This window comes from Dipodomys merriami, unplaced genomic scaffold (genome assembly GCF_024711535.1).
Source record: "Dipodomys merriami isolate MVZ:Mamm:240054 unplaced genomic scaffold, mDipMer1.0.p SCAF_7, whole genome shotgun sequence".
NCBI classification, from domain to species: domain Eukaryota; kingdom Metazoa; phylum Chordata; class Mammalia; order Rodentia; family Heteromyidae; genus Dipodomys; species Dipodomys merriami.
The window spans coordinates 18,371,723-18,390,424 of record NW_027206290.1 but is presented as its reverse complement, the minus strand read 5'-3'; the positions used below and the strand labels follow the sequence as shown (position 1 = coordinate 18,390,424).

At 38.5% G+C, this 18,702-nt stretch overlaps 1 protein-coding gene across 1 annotated transcript; it reads right to left on the bottom strand.

Moving 5' to 3' along the window:
- Positions 1-291: 291 nt before the first annotated feature.
- Cdc7 (cell division cycle 7) lies at positions 292-18,061 on the bottom strand. Its single transcript, XM_070007632.1, has 12 exons — positions 17,973-18,061; positions 17,133-17,313; positions 14,545-14,628; positions 14,055-14,190; positions 11,941-12,034; positions 11,712-11,854; positions 10,629-10,875; positions 9,198-9,293; positions 8,266-8,444; positions 7,295-7,377; positions 4,793-4,942; positions 292-2,020 (listed from the first exon to the last, which is right to left on the bottom strand). Exons 2-12 carry the CDS (start codon positions 17,245-17,247, stop codon positions 1,626-1,628), a joined length of 1,722 nt encoding a protein of 573 aa, XP_069863733.1. The 5' UTR covers positions 17,248-17,313; positions 17,973-18,061; the 3' UTR covers positions 292-1,625.
- Between the last annotated feature and the right edge of the window lie 641 nt (positions 18,062-18,702).

Sequence of the window (18,702 nt, the reverse complement as noted above, 5' to 3'; positions counted from 1 at the left end):
TAGAAAAATCTATCTTTCATATATTCCTTGAGCCAGGTTAACCTATTATCCACTTTTTCCTGAAGTGATTGTTCATAAATTTCAGGTGGGAAATATTCCCTGTACTCAATATTTTAAAGCTTAAAACAAGAACAACAAACAACAAAACGCCCTTGCTATAATGCCTAAAACTACCCCCAAACTCCTGGGCTTGCAGCAAATTTTCCTGCCTCAGCCTCCAAGTGGGGACTACAGGCATGCATCACCATACACCTGGCTTACAATGCTGTTTATTCAATGAGAAGTCTGATGTAAAAATATAAAAGAATTTTATTTTAATACAAATTCTAAAACATTAGTTTTTTCAAAAAATAACTTGACAGATCAACGATTACATACATATATGCCATATATACACACATATATATGTACCTATATACCAAATAGATTAGGTAGACATACTGATCAATGTCTACAGGTGAAATACATGATAGTTGTTAAACTGTTTCTATAATCCATGATGCATAAATGGGAAATGTTTCAGCAGACCTTACCTCTCAGGTAGTGTGGCATGCTGTCATTGATATAGATCACTTTGGAATGTAAATATCTAAGCCTCTTTCTTGGGTCCCTTCCTGCTTTGCATGTTTCATTAGTTCTCTTTCCAACCCACCTTAAGACTCCAGTAATTAGTCTGTTGTGAGCAAGACCAGGATGATGAAAACAGGATGCGGAAATCTGCATAGCTCTAGGCACACAAGAAACATCTCCAGTCATATTCTCAATCTGATGCCTCCTTTGCTTTCTAATAGCTACCTAATTATACCTAAGATAGTGTGGAGATAATAAAATACACTGGAAAGAAAAATCAGCACTATGGATGATTAATATTCACCTTGGTCCTGAAGGCTTCCTCTTATCCACTAGTGTGCACATAATTAAATTCCTTACTGTAACTCCATATAACGCATAATAGAGCACCCAGATATATTCTGTAGTAAGCACCATGTAATTTTCAAGGAGAATGTGTTAGAGGAAGGCAGAGAAGGAAGAAAAATCAAGAAAACATGACAATTTACACAAATAAAATACTCTTATGAAATACTTTTAAATGGATAAATTCAATTTTAAGTGAAATTTTGCCCCATAACCAATACTATCTTAATAATTGTTTTAGTGTTCATCAAGGGTATAATGTATACCTCTGGAAAAGGAAATTAATTTCTTTGCCTATAAAACTGTCATGAGTACCAGGCTGAATTTTCCAAAAGGACACATTGCTCTAGGGAATCAGGAAATGAAGTCTTCTAACTCATTACTTCCGCTATCACATGCATTCATTTAAGACTTTACCTTGACCTAGTGGCCAAGCTCCCTTTTCTGCACATGCTAGTAAAAAGCAATTAGGGAAACAAAAGATCTGATTTGGCATGGGTGAGTTTAACTCACATGCTGTAAGAACTCTCCTAGGCATTTGATGTCGTCTTAATTTGTGTTTTATAGTCTGCCCCCAGAGAATATAATAAAATTCAAATTATTCTTCCTGCTCTGCTCTCTAAACAAAAACCTGTGTGTGTTTTTTTAACAAAGAACTGTGGCAGTCCACTTCACAATACACCACTCTAACACCAAATGAAGAACCATTGTTACAAACTCATATCTTTAAAAAATGGATGCAACAAAGCCTCTTCTGCTGTGATTCTTGAAGCTGGATTCAGATCTAGGAGTTTATCGAGCAGGTCATAGGCTTCGTCGGGGACTTCATCCCAGCCTTCTGAATTGGTCGTATACTCGCCAAAACGACTCCTGTGTCCATTATGGTCCCCTTTACATAAGGAATTCTCTGAGTGCTGCATTTGAGACGCGTGTTTCGGATACAAAGCCTTATGGTCAGTCTTCTCTGAAAAAGCCGGGTTGGGAGAAGCATGCCCTTGTGTATCACTTGCTAATGTGGAAGTGTTAGAAGGCAGACCTCTGAGTCTCTCACAGAGTTTCCTTAAGTCTTGTGCTGGGACCTCTTTGCTACATAATATCGATTTGCCTATCAGAGAAAGAAAAAACAAATACTTTATCACTTAAACATATCCAACACATCTCACTTAAACATATTTAAAGCATCTCTTCTGAGAAGCATGCCAGCTCAGCCATATGTCTTATGCATGTATTTACTGAGTATGGGATAAAAAGTATCACATGGTATTTTCAAGTTGTAGTTGAACTATACCAGGTGAAGGCCAAACCATAAAGTAGGAGCTAGTAAGTGGAAAGCAGTAGTTAAGCTATGCCAGGCACTCACCTGACTGCCAACTTCTTCAGCTTCTTTTTTATCCTCTCTGTGATGTTAAACCAGCCGCAGCTTCCATCCTCCACCCCCTCCAAGCTTCTGTGCAAGGGCTCCTGACTTTGCCTGGAGGATCCACACCTGTGTGTGCTCAAGGCACCCGCTGACATGCCTCACTATTTAGCTTAAGAATCATGTCAGAGAGAACTAATCTTAAGTTTCTGTCCTAACTTACAAAAAGTTCCTTTGCTATCCTATGTCATAGCTGATAAAAATAGATGTTAGACAGTAAATTCTTTTGACTATAAGGCTGTCTTATTTCTTTCAGGTCCCCAGACCTATACATTGGCACATATGAGGTGCTCAGTTAATGTATTACACTAGACAAAAAACAATTTGAGCATCTCTTCTTAAGATGTTCTTCCTGACCAACCTATCCTACATGGATGAGCCCCCCCTTCAATCCCTTTGTCTTCCTAATACCATTCATCTTTGATAATATTTTCTTCTCCTCATGAGAACTTAAACTCTTTGAAAGTGGACTCACTATAGTATCTGGCATAGATAAAACTCCATTAATGTTCCTGAATGAATTAGTTTGCAAATTGAATTTGTTTTTAAAATTAAAATACCTTGAAGATAACTGCCCATCAGCTTTTTGTCAGACACAGGAAAATATAAAGTTAAATTTACATTAAGGATACAATAGATGTTGTAATTTATTTCCTTATTATTTGTGCCTTTTATTTCCTTATTAAACAGCAATGTGATGCTAAACAATGAATTGTGCAACATTTAGCTCCATTTCTGGAGTATACAAACTGTCAATCAGCAATCTAGATAATAAGAAGTTTCCCTTGACATACACTGGTACAAGTACTGTACTGATGTACTACTTCTAAAGCAGGGTAATGGAGCAGGACAGACAAGAAGACAGCAAAAAAAAATGCATCTCCGCAAGCTAAGTTTGAGAAGCTACAGAATGCCAAGGCTTTTTTACTTTAAAAGCTATCATTCCCATTTTCTTTAGGATGATCTAGTCAGAGAAGACTAGTCATACAGTTTTATTTCTTAACTTGCAAGCTTACTCTGAGGTCATGACAATTAACAGCATATAGTATGCCTAAATTATTTGTATATGACCAAAGAGAGGGTATGTTTAAAATCTTTACAGAAAACAATCTAAACATTCTGTTAAATATGTTGTCCCAGCCTATTACAAGGTCAGGAATTTATTCTAGCATAAGCTTTTCTTTTGAACTGATTCAATACAAAACCATGGGCCAGAGGCCAAGGACAGTAAGACAGGTTACAATACAAGAGTAGCTCTCACTGAAAATCTCAGGTGTCTTCACAAAGTTGTATATGTTAAACTTTTGAATCTTCTCTACTCAAAGTTAGAGTAACATCTGACTGAAATCACTACAGAACTTACCCTAAGATTTCTTGCCTGCTCTCATGGGACTTGCCCTGGAGTATTTTTGTGTCAGATGTTGCAGTTGCCCTCATGACTACTTTGAATTTCCAATGGTGGAAATTCAAGCAATTCAACATGTTTTGAAGATGGCGGAATAAAACTTCATGCTCATCAACTTCTCTAAGAGATGGATTTTTGTCTAACAGAGGATAAGTATTTATTATGATGCAATATCCAAAAATTAAGACAACAACAATCTTACTTTCCATTCAGTCACTTTTCCCTGCGTGTATAATATGATCCTATTATCCTCAATAAAAGCTTCTTACGATAAGTAAAATACAGGTACATTGTGAACTTACTGCTGCAGATAAGTATTTTTTTTTTTTTAATTTTTCGTGGGGGACTTCTGAGACTTTCCTATCAATCATCCCAGAGTCTCTCATGTGGATTAAACTATGACCCTGGTGGCTAATAAGGAGCAATCATGTTTGCAGTAGTTCTTAGCTAGAAGTAGTTCTTGTTAAAACAACTCCCCTAAAACAAACAAATATATCATCAGCTAAGGAGCCTGGAGCCTTTCTAACTATCATATTTTTCCAAATTACATTTTTGAGGGACAGATGGGGAGGAAATCTTGAAATCTCTCAGGTTAATTCTGCTGTGAACCCCCTGGGTAAGACCTGCTGTTCCTGGGATGGGCCCAGGGAAGCCCAGTTTCTCTGAGGTTAACTATCCATAGGGATGCTCCACATTGCCAGCTGATTCTCCTCACACCCAATTCATGCAAGGTATCAGCTATGATTGTGCTTATATGATAAACACCGAGGCGGCAAGCTGCATTCAGGTTTTTTCAATAACTGTAAAATTATGCTTGAAATACTGGGTACTAGTACTCTATGCCTGAATAAGATTAAAGGGTGACATGTTTAGAGAAGAATAATGAATTATTTTCTTATGTGAAAGCATTTTCAGGCAATTTAAAAGTTTCCTTACAGAATTTTATGAACACTGAGTATGCTTATTTGTAAAGAGAATTTTGTTATGATCAAGTAAGCAGTTTGTAGGAGATAATCAAAGACATCTGTTTTATTCTATAATATAAAAATGCTTACCAAAAGCTTTAGCAGCCTGGATTGTTTCCCTGGATCCTCGAATTGTCATAATTTGAGCCAAAGCAGTTAAATCATCGCTTGCTTTATAAAATGGATAGCGTCCACTAAGCAAAGAAAGGAATATGACACCTGCAGACCATATGTCAATTGCTGCAACAGAAAACAAATTTTTAAAGTATGTCCAAAATGTCATCATCTAAATAAATAGTTCTAGGTTTTTATTTTGCATTACAATCATTCAGGAAGGCTTTAAATTGAGGCTCAGCCTCAATTACTGAGATTTTGATTGAATAATTCTGGAGTAGGGTTTTGGTTTTGCTAGGCAGGAACTCTACTGCTGAGCTACATCATCAACCCCATTTTTTTTTTTAACCTTTTTTGAGATAGGATGTTGCATCAGAACAGACATCTATTTTAGGCTTCCCATCACTGCTGGGATGGCAGGTATGTGTCATGGCATCCAGCTTACCTCCATGTAATGGTGGCTAGCCTGGAACCACCCACCCACCATCCTCTCAACCGTAGATACCCACAGAGCTCAGGGTGAACATGATGACTTGTTAGGTGATGGCCCTGGGTTTGACTCCAACACCACAAAAATAAACACAACCAAACAAAAGACAAAACAAAACAGAAGGGCTCAGCTTTCTGTTAAATTTTTCCTGTCCTAATTTAATTTTTTAATTAATTTAATTTAAAATTTAATTAAATTAAAAACTGTCCTAGGTTATTACCCACTATTCCACTGGCTGCTGATCTGAGTTCTGTACCTTTGCCTACTTCTATGATCTAAGTGCTGAGGTTCCTTTCCTCAGAGTCCCAATCTCTGCCCTGCTTACTCTCCCCTGATTGTTCCACCCATTTTACAGCTGTACCTACTGCTTATGTAATAATGATGCTCAGCCCAGCTCCTTCCCTGAGCTACAGACTTATGTGGGATGTATCTATTCAGATGTGCCACAAATATCTCAAACCATTTATGCTACCAATCCAATTTTACCTTTCCCTGTAAAACAGATACATCTTTATTCACCTTGATACACAACCAAGTCCTTCAATCTAGGAATCTTGTAGTAAACATCCTGAAAGCCCTTTTCCCTTACCACCTCAGACTCAAATTTGATATCCAATTGCCTACCAAACTGCCTTTCCAATTCTTTACCTCCTTTCATTCCTGTTGCCGATGCCCTTGTTTATGGTTTCCTCATCTCCCACTTAAATCAATATAGGCCACACCCTCCAAAATCTACCCTTTCTGTACACCTGCCAGAATGATCTATATATAGAATATAAATTGCCTTGAAAAGTTTTTTTCCTTTCCTTCTATATACACAGTCTAAGCTGTTTGAGAAATGTGATCTGACCTTGTGTACCTCTTTCTAGGTTAATGTCTAAACAGTTCTTGACTTCCATCTTTCAGTTTCCTCCATGGCTAGAATATATTCTTTCTTCATTCTCAGCTCATAATCAATACATCCTCAACTGTGATTTAGTCCTATCTCAGAGGTCATCTCTTCCAGAAATGTCCTTTCATAACTGCTTTGGATTAAGTATATATATATATATATATATATATATATATATATATATATATATATATATATATATATATGTGCGTGTGTATATATACATATGTATATATGCACACATATATTACTATAGCTTAACATCATATTCAACAGACCATTTTATAATTATTTGAGAATGTATCTTAACTAGAAAGTGAGCAGATGCCTCATCATTAGCAAAGACAAAACAAAAATGAATGACTGCATTTCATCAAAGCCCATAACCCAAGTGCATAAAAGGACTCATCTGTCATTCAAGATGTCTCCAGGAGACCAGCTCCATCACAATTTTTTACGTCATAGACGTCATCTTTCTTTTTCAAAATCTGTTAACAGTATACTTAAAATCTGTTTTCTGTATATGCACACACACACACACACACACACACACACACACACACAGATTGAACCCAGGGCCTTGCAAATGTTAGACAAGTGTTCTAGTACTTGAATCAGACCCCTATGCCCTTTGTGCTTAATTTTGTGAAGATTCTTGCTAACCATTGAATTGATAATCTCATCTCCACTTCCTAAATAGCTGGGATTACAGTCATGCACTAACATACTTGGCACAAAAAAATAATTGTATCACATACAATGGTGTCTACACTACAGAAAACTTTTTGAGGTATTAAGTAAACAAATGGAAGTGCAACAATTCTAAGGTTAGCAAATCTATTACATGTTATTTTCCCCTCCACAAGGTGATAATGACAAAATTACTGGTAAAGTCACCTTGTAAACAAGATAAGCAAAATACATTGTTTAAAAAGAAAAAAGGAACATTAAGCAGAAATGTTCATAAATAACATTATCTTAAAATTGGGAATAACACATGGCCAAAGCTTCTTAGTTCATCAATCATAAATAGATAAAGATCGCAAAATGGAATAAATCCATCTGAAGTGGGTGCTGCATTTCTAGTGTGACATACCTGTAGTTTGATTGGGGCACTTAGTCAAGACCTCTGGTGCTCTGAATCCTGGCGTTCCTGCTCTAGGGGCTACCTGCTGACGCCTTTGGATAAGAAAACAAGATTTCTCTTGTTATATTAAAGCTTATTATTTAAGTCCAAAACAAGAAATTCTTATCAATTTAATGCTTTGTTTGGCTTTTACCTCAATAAAAATGATAAAGCAATTTGATAAACATCCTAGATTTTGCCTTTAATAATTTTTTTCCCATTTTAGTTTCAGAAAGGTTTTCAGATAATTTCCAAGTACAAAAAGAGATAGTAGATGATAAAAGCCATAACAGAAAAATAGAGGGAGAATGATGCAAGTGAGTGACAGTGATCAAGATTCATTGCACTTATAAACTGACATGCTGATATGCAACAACTCTATACAGCAACCTGAAGATAATTTTGTAATGAATTAAAGAAGACCCACAAAATGGCAGTATAAAAATTAATTTGTTTGGAGGTAATGAATTATTAGTGCACTTATTCACTTATATATTTGAGTTAATCAGAAAATGTTTGATCAAAGCATCCTGAAGGAAAGGAAAAAGTTCATGAGGCAAAGAAAGGTGTAAGGAAGGGACTTGTAATATTCTGGTTATTGATTCTACACAGACAAAAATGAAAACAGAACAGATTCTATATCACCAGCAAAATGTGTTCATTTTAGGCTTGTCAAGACGCTGTTCTCTGCCACCCCCATATTATCTGCACATGAGAGCACATGTGTTTTCCAACAAGCCACATACATGTGTGTTAAACAATGTATGACAACAGTTCTCATTTGCTCCTTGAGGCATTATTAAAAGAATCAATGTCCATGCAGTTCACAATCTATGCTTCCTTCCTTTCACTCATTCAACTGCCCACAAAATCAACATAACCCTGAATCTTGTCTAGCGGCACTCTGGTGGCTTTACTGACCACTGAGACACATTCGTTACCTTGAGAGGCAAACACTGCAGACTCTATCTGTGGCATAGCAGTCACAAGTCGAGTGGGCTGAGTCAGAACTGGCAGTTTTCTTTATCACACCACCACTCATCACTTTCGTAGAATTGGGCTTCTTTTTTGTTGCTAACTTTCTTGATACTACATCCACAGTCTTTGAGTGTTTTATAAGCTATAAAAAGAAAAGTCAGATTTTTCTATTTTTATGACTTCTAATGTGATGCCTTCAAATGCTAGCATGGCAAAAAGGAACAGCAGAATAACTTTTCAAAGTTCTGAATGTGCTTTGGAATGTAAATAAAAAGAGCTGCCCACTGAAATGTTTAAGGTCTTTTGGAGGTTTTCTGTCAAGTAACCCATTAAAATTTACTAACTAGTTTTGGTAAATATTTGATTTAAACCTTATTTAAAACTGTTCTTGATAGACTATAAAATTATAAGTTACGGTACAGTGTCTAACTCCATTTCAGAGCTGTAAACGGCACAATTTCATTGGTTAAAGTCAGACTTTCAACTTGTTATTCAAGCTACTGGCTGTTGTAAGGTATCGTAAGTCAGTTTAAAATCTAACAGTGAAGACAGTTCTGTTAACATTACAAACGTCTTCATTCCATCAACTATATGTCAGAACTGCTGGGCACTGAGAGCTCACACTCTAGTAATGATATTGATTCTAGCAATGTCTCTATGTTCCTACAGGGCAAGAATAGCAACAGCTAATCAAAAATGATCTTAAAAAATTCTACCAGAGAAGTTCAGGAAAAAAAAAAAAAACTGGAAGAAATAAAAATGTTGCCTAAATGCTCAAAGCAGTAATACCTCTTAGCAAAGCCAAACTTTAGTTAATGATGCTAAGCTAGTCATTCCTGAATTCCCTTCTGTGTACGACCGACTGGCCATTGCGCTAGGAAGCTACATTACTTACTTTCATTGCAGGGCTCTCATGTGAAATGGAGCTGTGAATATTGAAATTTCTTTCTCCAAACACAGAGCGCTGGACAGAAAGGCCTACAGATCCTTCCTATAATACCAACAAAAACAAGGAAAGTAAGGATTATATCTGTATACACTTTCTGCCAGCTGTACTCTGACGGTTTGGAAAGAGTTAAAAGTGAAATGAAACAAAAAACATTCAAGACATTCCCAGGTACTAAAACGCTTCTGCGAAAGGAGAAAAGCGTCTAGATGGAATTCATAGCAGCCATACAATGTTACTGTCATCCACAAATATATATCTGTATAAAATTCAAAAACCACCTGTACAGACATTATGTTTTGCTGTGCTGCTAAAATGGAGATAGACACTTTAGAATTTTTCCCCTACAGCTAATGTTTTAAAAAGGAAATCAATCTGAACTTTATAACATGCAGGGAATATTTAGCCTATTTTTGGGGGGGGGGGAGGTCCAGTTGTGGGTCCTGAACTCTGGGCCTGGGAGCTGTCCCTCAGCTCTTCAGCTCAAAGCTAGCCCACTTGAGCCACAGCGCCACTTCTGGCTTTTTTCTTTTTGCTTATATGGTGCTGAGGAATCGAACCCAGGGCCTCATGCATTCAAGGCAAGCGCTCCACCACTGAGCCACCTTCCCAGCCCTAGCCTATTCCATTTTAGTATCTTACTATATAATGACAGAGATATTACAAACTGGTAAAGTAAAAAATTTCACTTTTTAAATAGTAAAAAGGCTGGTGCTGTTAACTCATGCCTGTAATCCCAGATACTCAGAAGGCTGAGATTTGAAGATTGCAGTTTGACCCCAGCTGGGGCAGGAAAGTCTGTGAGACTCTTATCTCCAATTAAACAGGAAATGGCCCTACGACTCAAAGTAGTAGTTGAGCAAAAGAGCCCAGGGACAGCGCCCAGGCCTTGAGGTCAAGCCCCATAACCAACCAAAAAAGAAAAAGAAAAAGAAAAAAGAAATAATAAAAGAAAATAGTACAAATTTTAATGGAAACCTAATCAACTGAATATATACAACAAATACAACAAAAAAAGAAAAAAAGGAAATCTTTCTAAATGCAATATTATCCCAACTTTTTTTTTTTGGTGCTGGTCCTGGAATTTAAACTCAGGGATTGGGCACTATCTTTGGGCTTTTTGGCTCAAAGCAGGTCCTTGAGGAACAGCTCCATTTCTGACTTTCTGCTGGTTAATTGGAGACAAGAGTCTCATAGACTCCTGCCTAGGTTGGCTTTGAACCTCAGTCCTCAGATCTCAGCATCCTGAGTAAGTAGCTAGGATTATAGGTATGAGTCACCAGCTTCCAGTTCTATCTCAGAATTTTTATCTCCTTCTGCTGGTTGAGTATCTTTCTAAAACAGTGCTAGAATTAAATATATATGTATAAAAGGTAGAACCTTTCCATCTTTTCCTTGCTTAGTCTGAATGTGCTCGTTTGCACAGGGTCTTTTGGCAGGCTTTGTGGCGGCCTGTGGATCTACACCCTTAGGCGCTGAACCACCCAACACAGTCTTGTTTCCAGTGATTCCACGGCATTTGTTTAGTGAACAGCTTTCCTGCTGTGCTTCAGACTGAACACATTTGAGGAGGTCTATTTTTGTATCATTAGTTCCTTGGGCCAAACCGAAGTCTACCAAAGCATACCTATGAAATAAAATTAAGTGTTATTACTTCCTTGTAAGAATGAAAACTTAGTAACATTGAAATAGTCTCAGATTATATTCATAGAAACTGGAATTCTTAACAATTTATATTGTTTCTTTAAAAAAAAATCAAAATGAATTTCCCAGACAAAGTAAGGACTTGAAAGCTAAGACTGAAAAATAAGGAAATATGTATCCCTTAACCAATTAATCAAGCATGCTTTTTTTTCTCCTTTTTTTTTTTTTTTTTTACCCTATCATGGCTTATGCTGACAAGAAGGCAGAAGAGGAATGCATAATAAAGCAAAATCCTTTGTGTTCAATAATGGCAGAGATCAAAGTATAGCAGGTAAGTTCTAATTATACAAGGGGAAAGACATTTAAAAGTCAAAAGTATAAAAGCCCAAGGGAAAAAACTATATTCTTAATATAGTATGATCTATTTGTATAATTAACTTAAATATTTTCTGTTTATAACACTTCTGTGTATATGTGTATAAATACATATAATCAGCATAAAAATATAAACAGAAAATTGCTGTCCAAACCTCTCATTTATTGGTACAAAAAAATGAAGCACTTGCAAGATCAAAAAGGACAGATTCTAAATCACTTTTAGCTTAGTAACGCATCAGTTAAACCATGGTGTGAAATCTATGTAAGGATGTACATTGCTTTACTAATATAATTTTCCTCATTGCATTTTCTTTCCCCAGGGACAAAATTTTAATTGGAAAACATTTGTGTATAGCTGCTGCAATATGTCCTCCATCTAAGAGATAGATTCTATAGCAGATTCTACTAAGAGTAAATGACTTCTAGAATCGCCATACTTACTTTTTCAGATGTCTATTATATAAAAAATTGCTGGGCTTCACATCACGGTGAACAATACCAAACTGGTGAATGCGCTTCAGGGCTTTTAACAAGTTAAACATATATTCCCGAACTTCTTGAAAGGAAAGAGAATTCAAAATGTCCTAAAATCCAATAATGAGTGAGGTTACAATATTGTTTCCAATTAAACGTTTAGCCAGTAAACATTCAAGAAATACTAAAAACTTACCAAAAAGGACTCATGTTCCAGATATGGCATTGCAATAACCACGTGATCATTTTTCCTAAAGCAGTATTTAACTCCCATTACGTTGTCTTGCCCCCTAGTGGAACAATGTGCAAAGAACTTTACAAGAAAGGTCACATTAACTAAATACAATTTTATGCCTTGTTAAAAAAAAAAAAAGGTAATTTTAGCTAAGCATACCTATTGCTAGAAACCTGGCTTACACATCATACTGGACAGCAGAAATACTTAATTGTAGAAAAGAGAAAACAAAATAGCACATTATTATTATACTAATTAAAATGAGATAATTATAGTATTTTGTTTGGGGGAGGGGGGATTAGCTTTAGGGCTTTAATTCAGCACCTAGGTGCTGTCCTTGGGCTTTTTTTTTTTGACTCAAGGATAGAGTTCTACCACTTGAGCCACAGCGCTACTTCCAGCTTTCCGCTGATTAACTGGAGAGAGGAGTCTCTTCGACTTTCCTGACCAGGCTGGCTTTCAACTGGGATCCTAGGATCTCAGCCTCTTGAGTAGCTAGGATTACAGGTGTGAACTACCAGTATCTAGTAATAACTATAGTTTTAATTGAGGGATGTGGCAGAATAAGAAGGAAAGGAAAACACAAACAGGATTGAAGTAAAAAGACTTCGTAGCAGATGTTAACAGTAATACAAAAAAACAGGTGACATTTATTGACTATTGAAGCTCTTTATTTATTGTATTGAAACTCTAAGGCAGGACTTCATATGTATTAACAAACTCATTTAATCTTTACAAGTACATAAAGAGGAAGGTGCTATTATTCTATCACACCCCTTTTATTTTTGCAGATGGGGAAGTTGAGACAAGACAGTTCCCCATGGTTACTAAAATGGTTAAGTCTTGGAGATGTGATTAGAATGCAGGCAGTCTGGTCAAGATCCATGTCCCTCACCACTGTGCAGTATGATTTGCAGTGTATGTGTTTGAGTGAGAACAGTGTTACTATCAACAATCTAGCCAAGAAGCACCTAAAACCAAGATCTCGTAATTTTTAAAAAGACACCAAAATAAGTTGGAAGTCAGGTGTAGAAAGAAATAATAGCTAATGTAAAAATGAACAGAGAAAAGAGAAAACTGAGCCTGGGAAAACAAGTCTGAAGCAGGAACCAAGGAAGTGACAACAAAAGAAGGCCTGATAAAGGAAGAGGAGATCCACAAGAAAAGCAAAGTGAGTAAGGACTAAGGGAAGACTTACTTGCACAATGAGAAACCAAAGTGTTTCCAGAGTAATTTAAATACAAAGGCAGAGACAAAATAGGAGGTGAGGAAGGAAAATAGGATACAGTAGAGCAGAACACAAAGACCACTTGCCTAACTGTGCTGCAGCATTAAGGTTTAAACTCGTGCTTGCTAGGCAGGAACTCTACACCTGAGCTATACCCTCATGCCATTATGAATGTACAATCTGCAGTACTATAAGGTACCGATATGCAATTAGTCTGTGTCGATTTTTTAAAAGTCCATTGTGTCAAAATGTTGCCTACAGTCTTGGCTGACTTTAAAGTTTAGCAGAGAAGCAAGCAGTACCACACTGAATGAAAGAGAGGTGTGGAGGTAAGAATAGTATGTGTAGATAATTTCTTAAAATCTTGCTGAGAAAGAGTGGGCGAGGATGGAGAATTCAGGAAGAGTAAAACACACATCTATATGCTGACAGGATCCATCTATCGGAGCGAAAGCAAGGAGAAAAGATTCGCCAAATGATTCTATGATTCTCAATGAAATATGAGACACAGATTAAATAGCCATGGCAGCATGTGAAGTTCCTCACACTGAAAGAAATTTACACTGTGGAAGCTAAGCTTTATGACTTGGTAAAGATGCCCCCCAAAAAAAGAGGTACAAGAAGAGAGGAATCATGCTGGGCTTCAAGGTGGATTTCCCCCACCCCCACTCTCAGAATCCACAGCAATCTCACTGACCAGTCAAAGTTCGGCAAAGTCCTAGCAAACTGCAGACAACTGACCGAAAAACATTCAGTTCTCACAGTCTTTACTCCTGTGAAGCACCTAGTTTAACATACTGTAAGTGAGATACAGACAATTCAATTAAGATGAATCTAAATGGCCTACCCAGCCACTGTTAGACATTGGAGTTCAGCTGCAATTCTGACAGGATGACTTGTGGGAATTAAGTGTTTTAGAGCAATCTCCTCTTCAGGTCCTTCTTGTGACTGGGCAGTGGCCAAATAAACAGAGCTGAAAGTGCCTGCAAGACAATTGACAAGATTTTCGATATACAGCTTTAAAAAATGGCAATGAAATAACAGGAAATGCTAATAAAACATTTAAAACTGATTGGCAAATGGTTTTAATGACCTAACAGATAAAAAAGGAATGTTCATCTTACTGTAAAACGTTCATGGCTTATCCTTTTTTCCGGGGGGGGGGGGGGGGAAGCTGTTATAACTAGCAGTAAAGGGGAAGCTGTTATAACTAGCAGTAAATAGTATTATGGTCTGAGTATTTTTTTAAAGTGTTTTTAAGAAATAATTATGAAAATCAAAATTCTGTTTTTATTTTAAAAAAATTGTAAAGCTAATCATGTAAAACCCCAAATTACCTTCTCCAATTTTGTCCTTAATTTTGAACACGCTGCTAAGCTGTGGTACAGCTTCATAAAGCTTCTCAATATCTTTTTTAACTCCTATGAAAGAAACAAGAATTTATAGTTACAATCAATGAGAGATATTTTACAGTTTTTCTTTTCTTTTCTTTTCTTTTTTTTGAGATAGCATCTCACTATGGAGCACAGGCTGACCATGAAATCCCAAACCTCCGGCACTTCATTCCCCAGTGCTGGGATTACAGGTGTACATCTTCACACCTGGCTACAGATTCTAAGTTTAAGTGAAATAAGATCTAACAATGTCTTCACAAATCTTAATATTATTTGAATAACCATAAGCCCATCCATAGCTATAACTTACGTACATGTATTTTAACTAGAAAAATACAAAAATCTCAGAATTGCATAGACCAAATTGCTACTTCACTGGAACTACACACTAATAGATATATTGTTTTTACATATTTGGCCTTTTTTTAAAAATGAAGATACTAAATTTCTATATAACTTACGCTGGACATGGCAATACATGCCTGTAGTCCCTACTCAGAGACTGCTCAGGAGGCTGAGGCAAGAACACCTGAGCCCAAGGGTTTGAGGCCAGACTAAACAACAGAGTAAAAAGACAAAATAAAATGAAAATGAAAAAAACAACAACAAAAAAACAAATTGAAGTTGCAATCACCAGAGAGTATAACAAAGACACAATAAAATGTTCCTAAAAACTACTTCCTTGCCAGTGATACAAAATCTTACAGGCTTAGGAAAGTTTCATGTGTAGGGCTAAGTATGACTGCATATGTTTAAGTTCCCAGCTATACTAAAGGTCAAGATAGGATGATTGTAGTTTGAGGCTACTATGGATGAAAAAGATGGCAAAAGTATCTTAAAAAAAAGAAAGCAAAAAAGGACCAGGAGGAAGTAGTTGGAATGGTAGATAGCTTGCCAGGCAGCCCCAAAATCTGGAGTTCAAGCCTCTGTACAATTCCTCCCCCACAAAAGTTAATTTTTATGTATTAAATATTCACAGAGGAGCTCCCCAGAGGAGCTCTTAGATATATCTATTATCTTTGTTTATGAGGTTTTTTGTTTGTTTGTTTTGGTGCTGGTTACTGGAGCTTGAATTTATCCTTAGCTATTTTTCTCTGAAGGCTGGTGTTTTGACATTTGAGTCACACTTCCACTTCTCAGACTTATCTTGTTAAAGCATATTACTAGTTCATTGTCTATATACTAGCTAATCAGGAGGCTGAATCTCAGTCAGAAGCAAGCCTGGGCAGAAAAGTCCTGAGATTCCATGTCTAATTAACCAGCAAGCAACAGGGTGGGAGGCATGGTTCACATGGTAAAGAGCATCAGCTGAACAAGCAAGACCAACAGTGAGGTCAAGTTCAGATACAGTACCACTAAATCATGTACTGAATATTTACCGAATATACTTTACAAAATCTTTCAGGCTTATATCATGCTTGGAAATGTCATAATGAAATTCTCCCTCGCCTTTCTATTGCTAATATATGTTAATAATAGTAATAATAAACAGTTCATGCTTGTAATTCTAGCTGCTCAAGAGGCTGAGATGCAGTGGACTGAGGTTCAAAGCGAGCCTGGACGGAAGAGTATGAAAAAAAGCAAGACTGGAGGCATGATTTAAGGGATAGGCTAAGTAAGCATGAGGCCTTAAGTTCAAACCTTAGTAACAAAAAGTTTTTAAAATGTGTCCCAAATACCTCTGTCTAAGTTCTTCATGAAAATAAAACAGGTGGAAGAAATAACAAAAGCTAACAAATGGATAAGAATCTTTGGACTTTATTGCAGTACTGAAGCATCAGCTATCTGTTATCATAATGCTACTCTGCCCAGTAACACTTTCAGACAGTTTCAAACCCTTTCACACATATTCTCTTTTCAGATCTTTTCCCTCTTTTATAGCACTTGGTTAAAGTCTTGTGGTGTTCCTATAAAGTCCACTTCATAAATGAAAGGTCAAAGGATATTCTGGATTATCACTACATTTGTTTAGGGTAAATATGGAAAAGCAGCTTTGGTTACTCTCTAGGGAAAAAGAACATAATGAACTGGCACACACACGCACACATACAAACTGTGCCAGAAGTAGGAATGAAGGTACACATGTGAATGTGCAAGGCCTTCAAACACTTCTGCAGTATCACGTGGACCTATGGTGTTTTACCACCGCTACACACATTTACTCTTTTTTTTTTTGCCAGTCGATTCTTTTTTTGAATAAAGCAATGATCCCTCCAACTTGAACTTCTTAAACCAAGCTCAGAGCAGTGCGATGAGGAAATCGGGCCTTTTCTGGAAAGAGGAATTCCTTTTTTGGACATCAACAAAACTTATGTTTTTTTTTTTAGCCAATCACTAATGTGGGAACCTTAGCAACTCCACGTGAAATTAGTAACACTAGATTACAACTCTCCTGAAATGCAATCGGGTCCTAAAACCAGGTCTTAGGCATCTCCATACATTTGTAAGATGCTCCTATAGAAACACACAGCTCAATAGAAAATACAGACAGGATGCCTGTGTACCTCTCGAGCTGAGCATCAAACACATACCTGAAAGTTTATAACTCTGTGCCTGCTTTTTTACCGCGTCATCAGCCTGAACGGGGTCGGGCTGGGGAGACAAGGCCATGGGCTCGCCCGTTCTGATCCCCAAAGTCTCCTCCATCACAGAACCACCGGCATGCCCGATGTCAGCAGCTGAGGAGTCGGGTCCTCGGAGGGAGCAAAGCAGCTGTGAAAACCGAACAGTAGTAAAGACACAGCTGAATGACGGAGCGAAGCACCCCGACACCTTGGAATAACTCAACTGAGCACTCCGCAGTGCCTTTGCTCCTCCCAGGGCAAAAAAAAAGAATCAATCGCACGAGGTTGCCCAAATCCCCGAGGGAAGGGAAACGGAGGCCATTCCTAAGAAACTGCGTTTGCTAACTTCACTACCTAGAGAAGCCGGGAAAGGGCCGGGACGCCGCGGCCGCCGCCGGTGGAAGTGCACCGGGACCCGCCAGGGCCGGAGACCCCGGGGAGGGACGGCGGGAGAGGCGGGGCGGGGACGGGGGCTGGGCCTGAGGAAAATCGCCTGGGAGGCGGGCCTTCATCCACGGAAAGCAAACGCCCCGCAGCTCCTCCCCGGCCCCGCGAGCGCCGCAGCGTCCCCCTAAAGTGCGCGGGCTGACCAGCGGGGAGCACCAGCCCCGGGCACCGCAGAGCCCGGACGCCCGGGCCAAGCGGAGGCGCAGTGCGCACGCGCGAGGCTTTCCCGCCACGAGCCCGGGAATCTGAAGAGGAGCACAGGGAGAAGGGAAGAGCCGCGCTGCGAGCAAACCGAAGCCACCCTGCACAATTCTTTCCCACACCCTCACACTCCCGCAACAGGAACAGACAGAAACTTACGGTTTAGGGGAGTACGCTCCCCGCCGCGCCCCTAGACGTCCGGGCGATCGCCCCCGGCAGCTCCAGCCCTTGGCAAGCCGGCCTTATCGCGCCTGCGCAGTACGTCCGCCTCCCGCCCTTCGGAGTACGCACGCGTACTGCGAAGCACTTGGCGCAGCCGGCTAGCTAGAGTACGCATGCGCAGATTGCTCCTCGTGCGGTGGTAAGGCGAGTTCGCGGGTCAGTCGTGAAGTAGTAATACCTGGAGCCGTGCAAACTGGGATTGCACCAAACAATATTGCCTGTTTGGGTGTGAAAAGGTCAAATAACCCTGACTCCAAACCAGTGCTCAGGCAAATATCAGTTATTTTACTTAATCTACTTTCTCCCCAGGCAGTTAAGTAGTAGCATCCCCTCCTCTGGGCTCCATTTGCACCTTATGCACATCTCTGTCCCAGCTGAGGATATGCCAGGCACCCAGACACCCATCTACAGCTCAGCAGCCTCTCTGGGTGACTGGCATGAGCTGTACACGCTCAGAACACTACTGGAGAACACTGGCTCTTGTTCATGCCTGGACTTGAAACACATCATTTAATTCATAGTAGGTATTTTGTTCCTTTTCCCCTATGATCATAATCTAATACTTGCTATAAAGAAGGAAAAGAAAGTAGAAGAAATAGGACTTAAAAAGATGATAATACTGCATTACTCTTCAGACTCCTGCCTAGCTTTTTCTGTTCAGATGGGG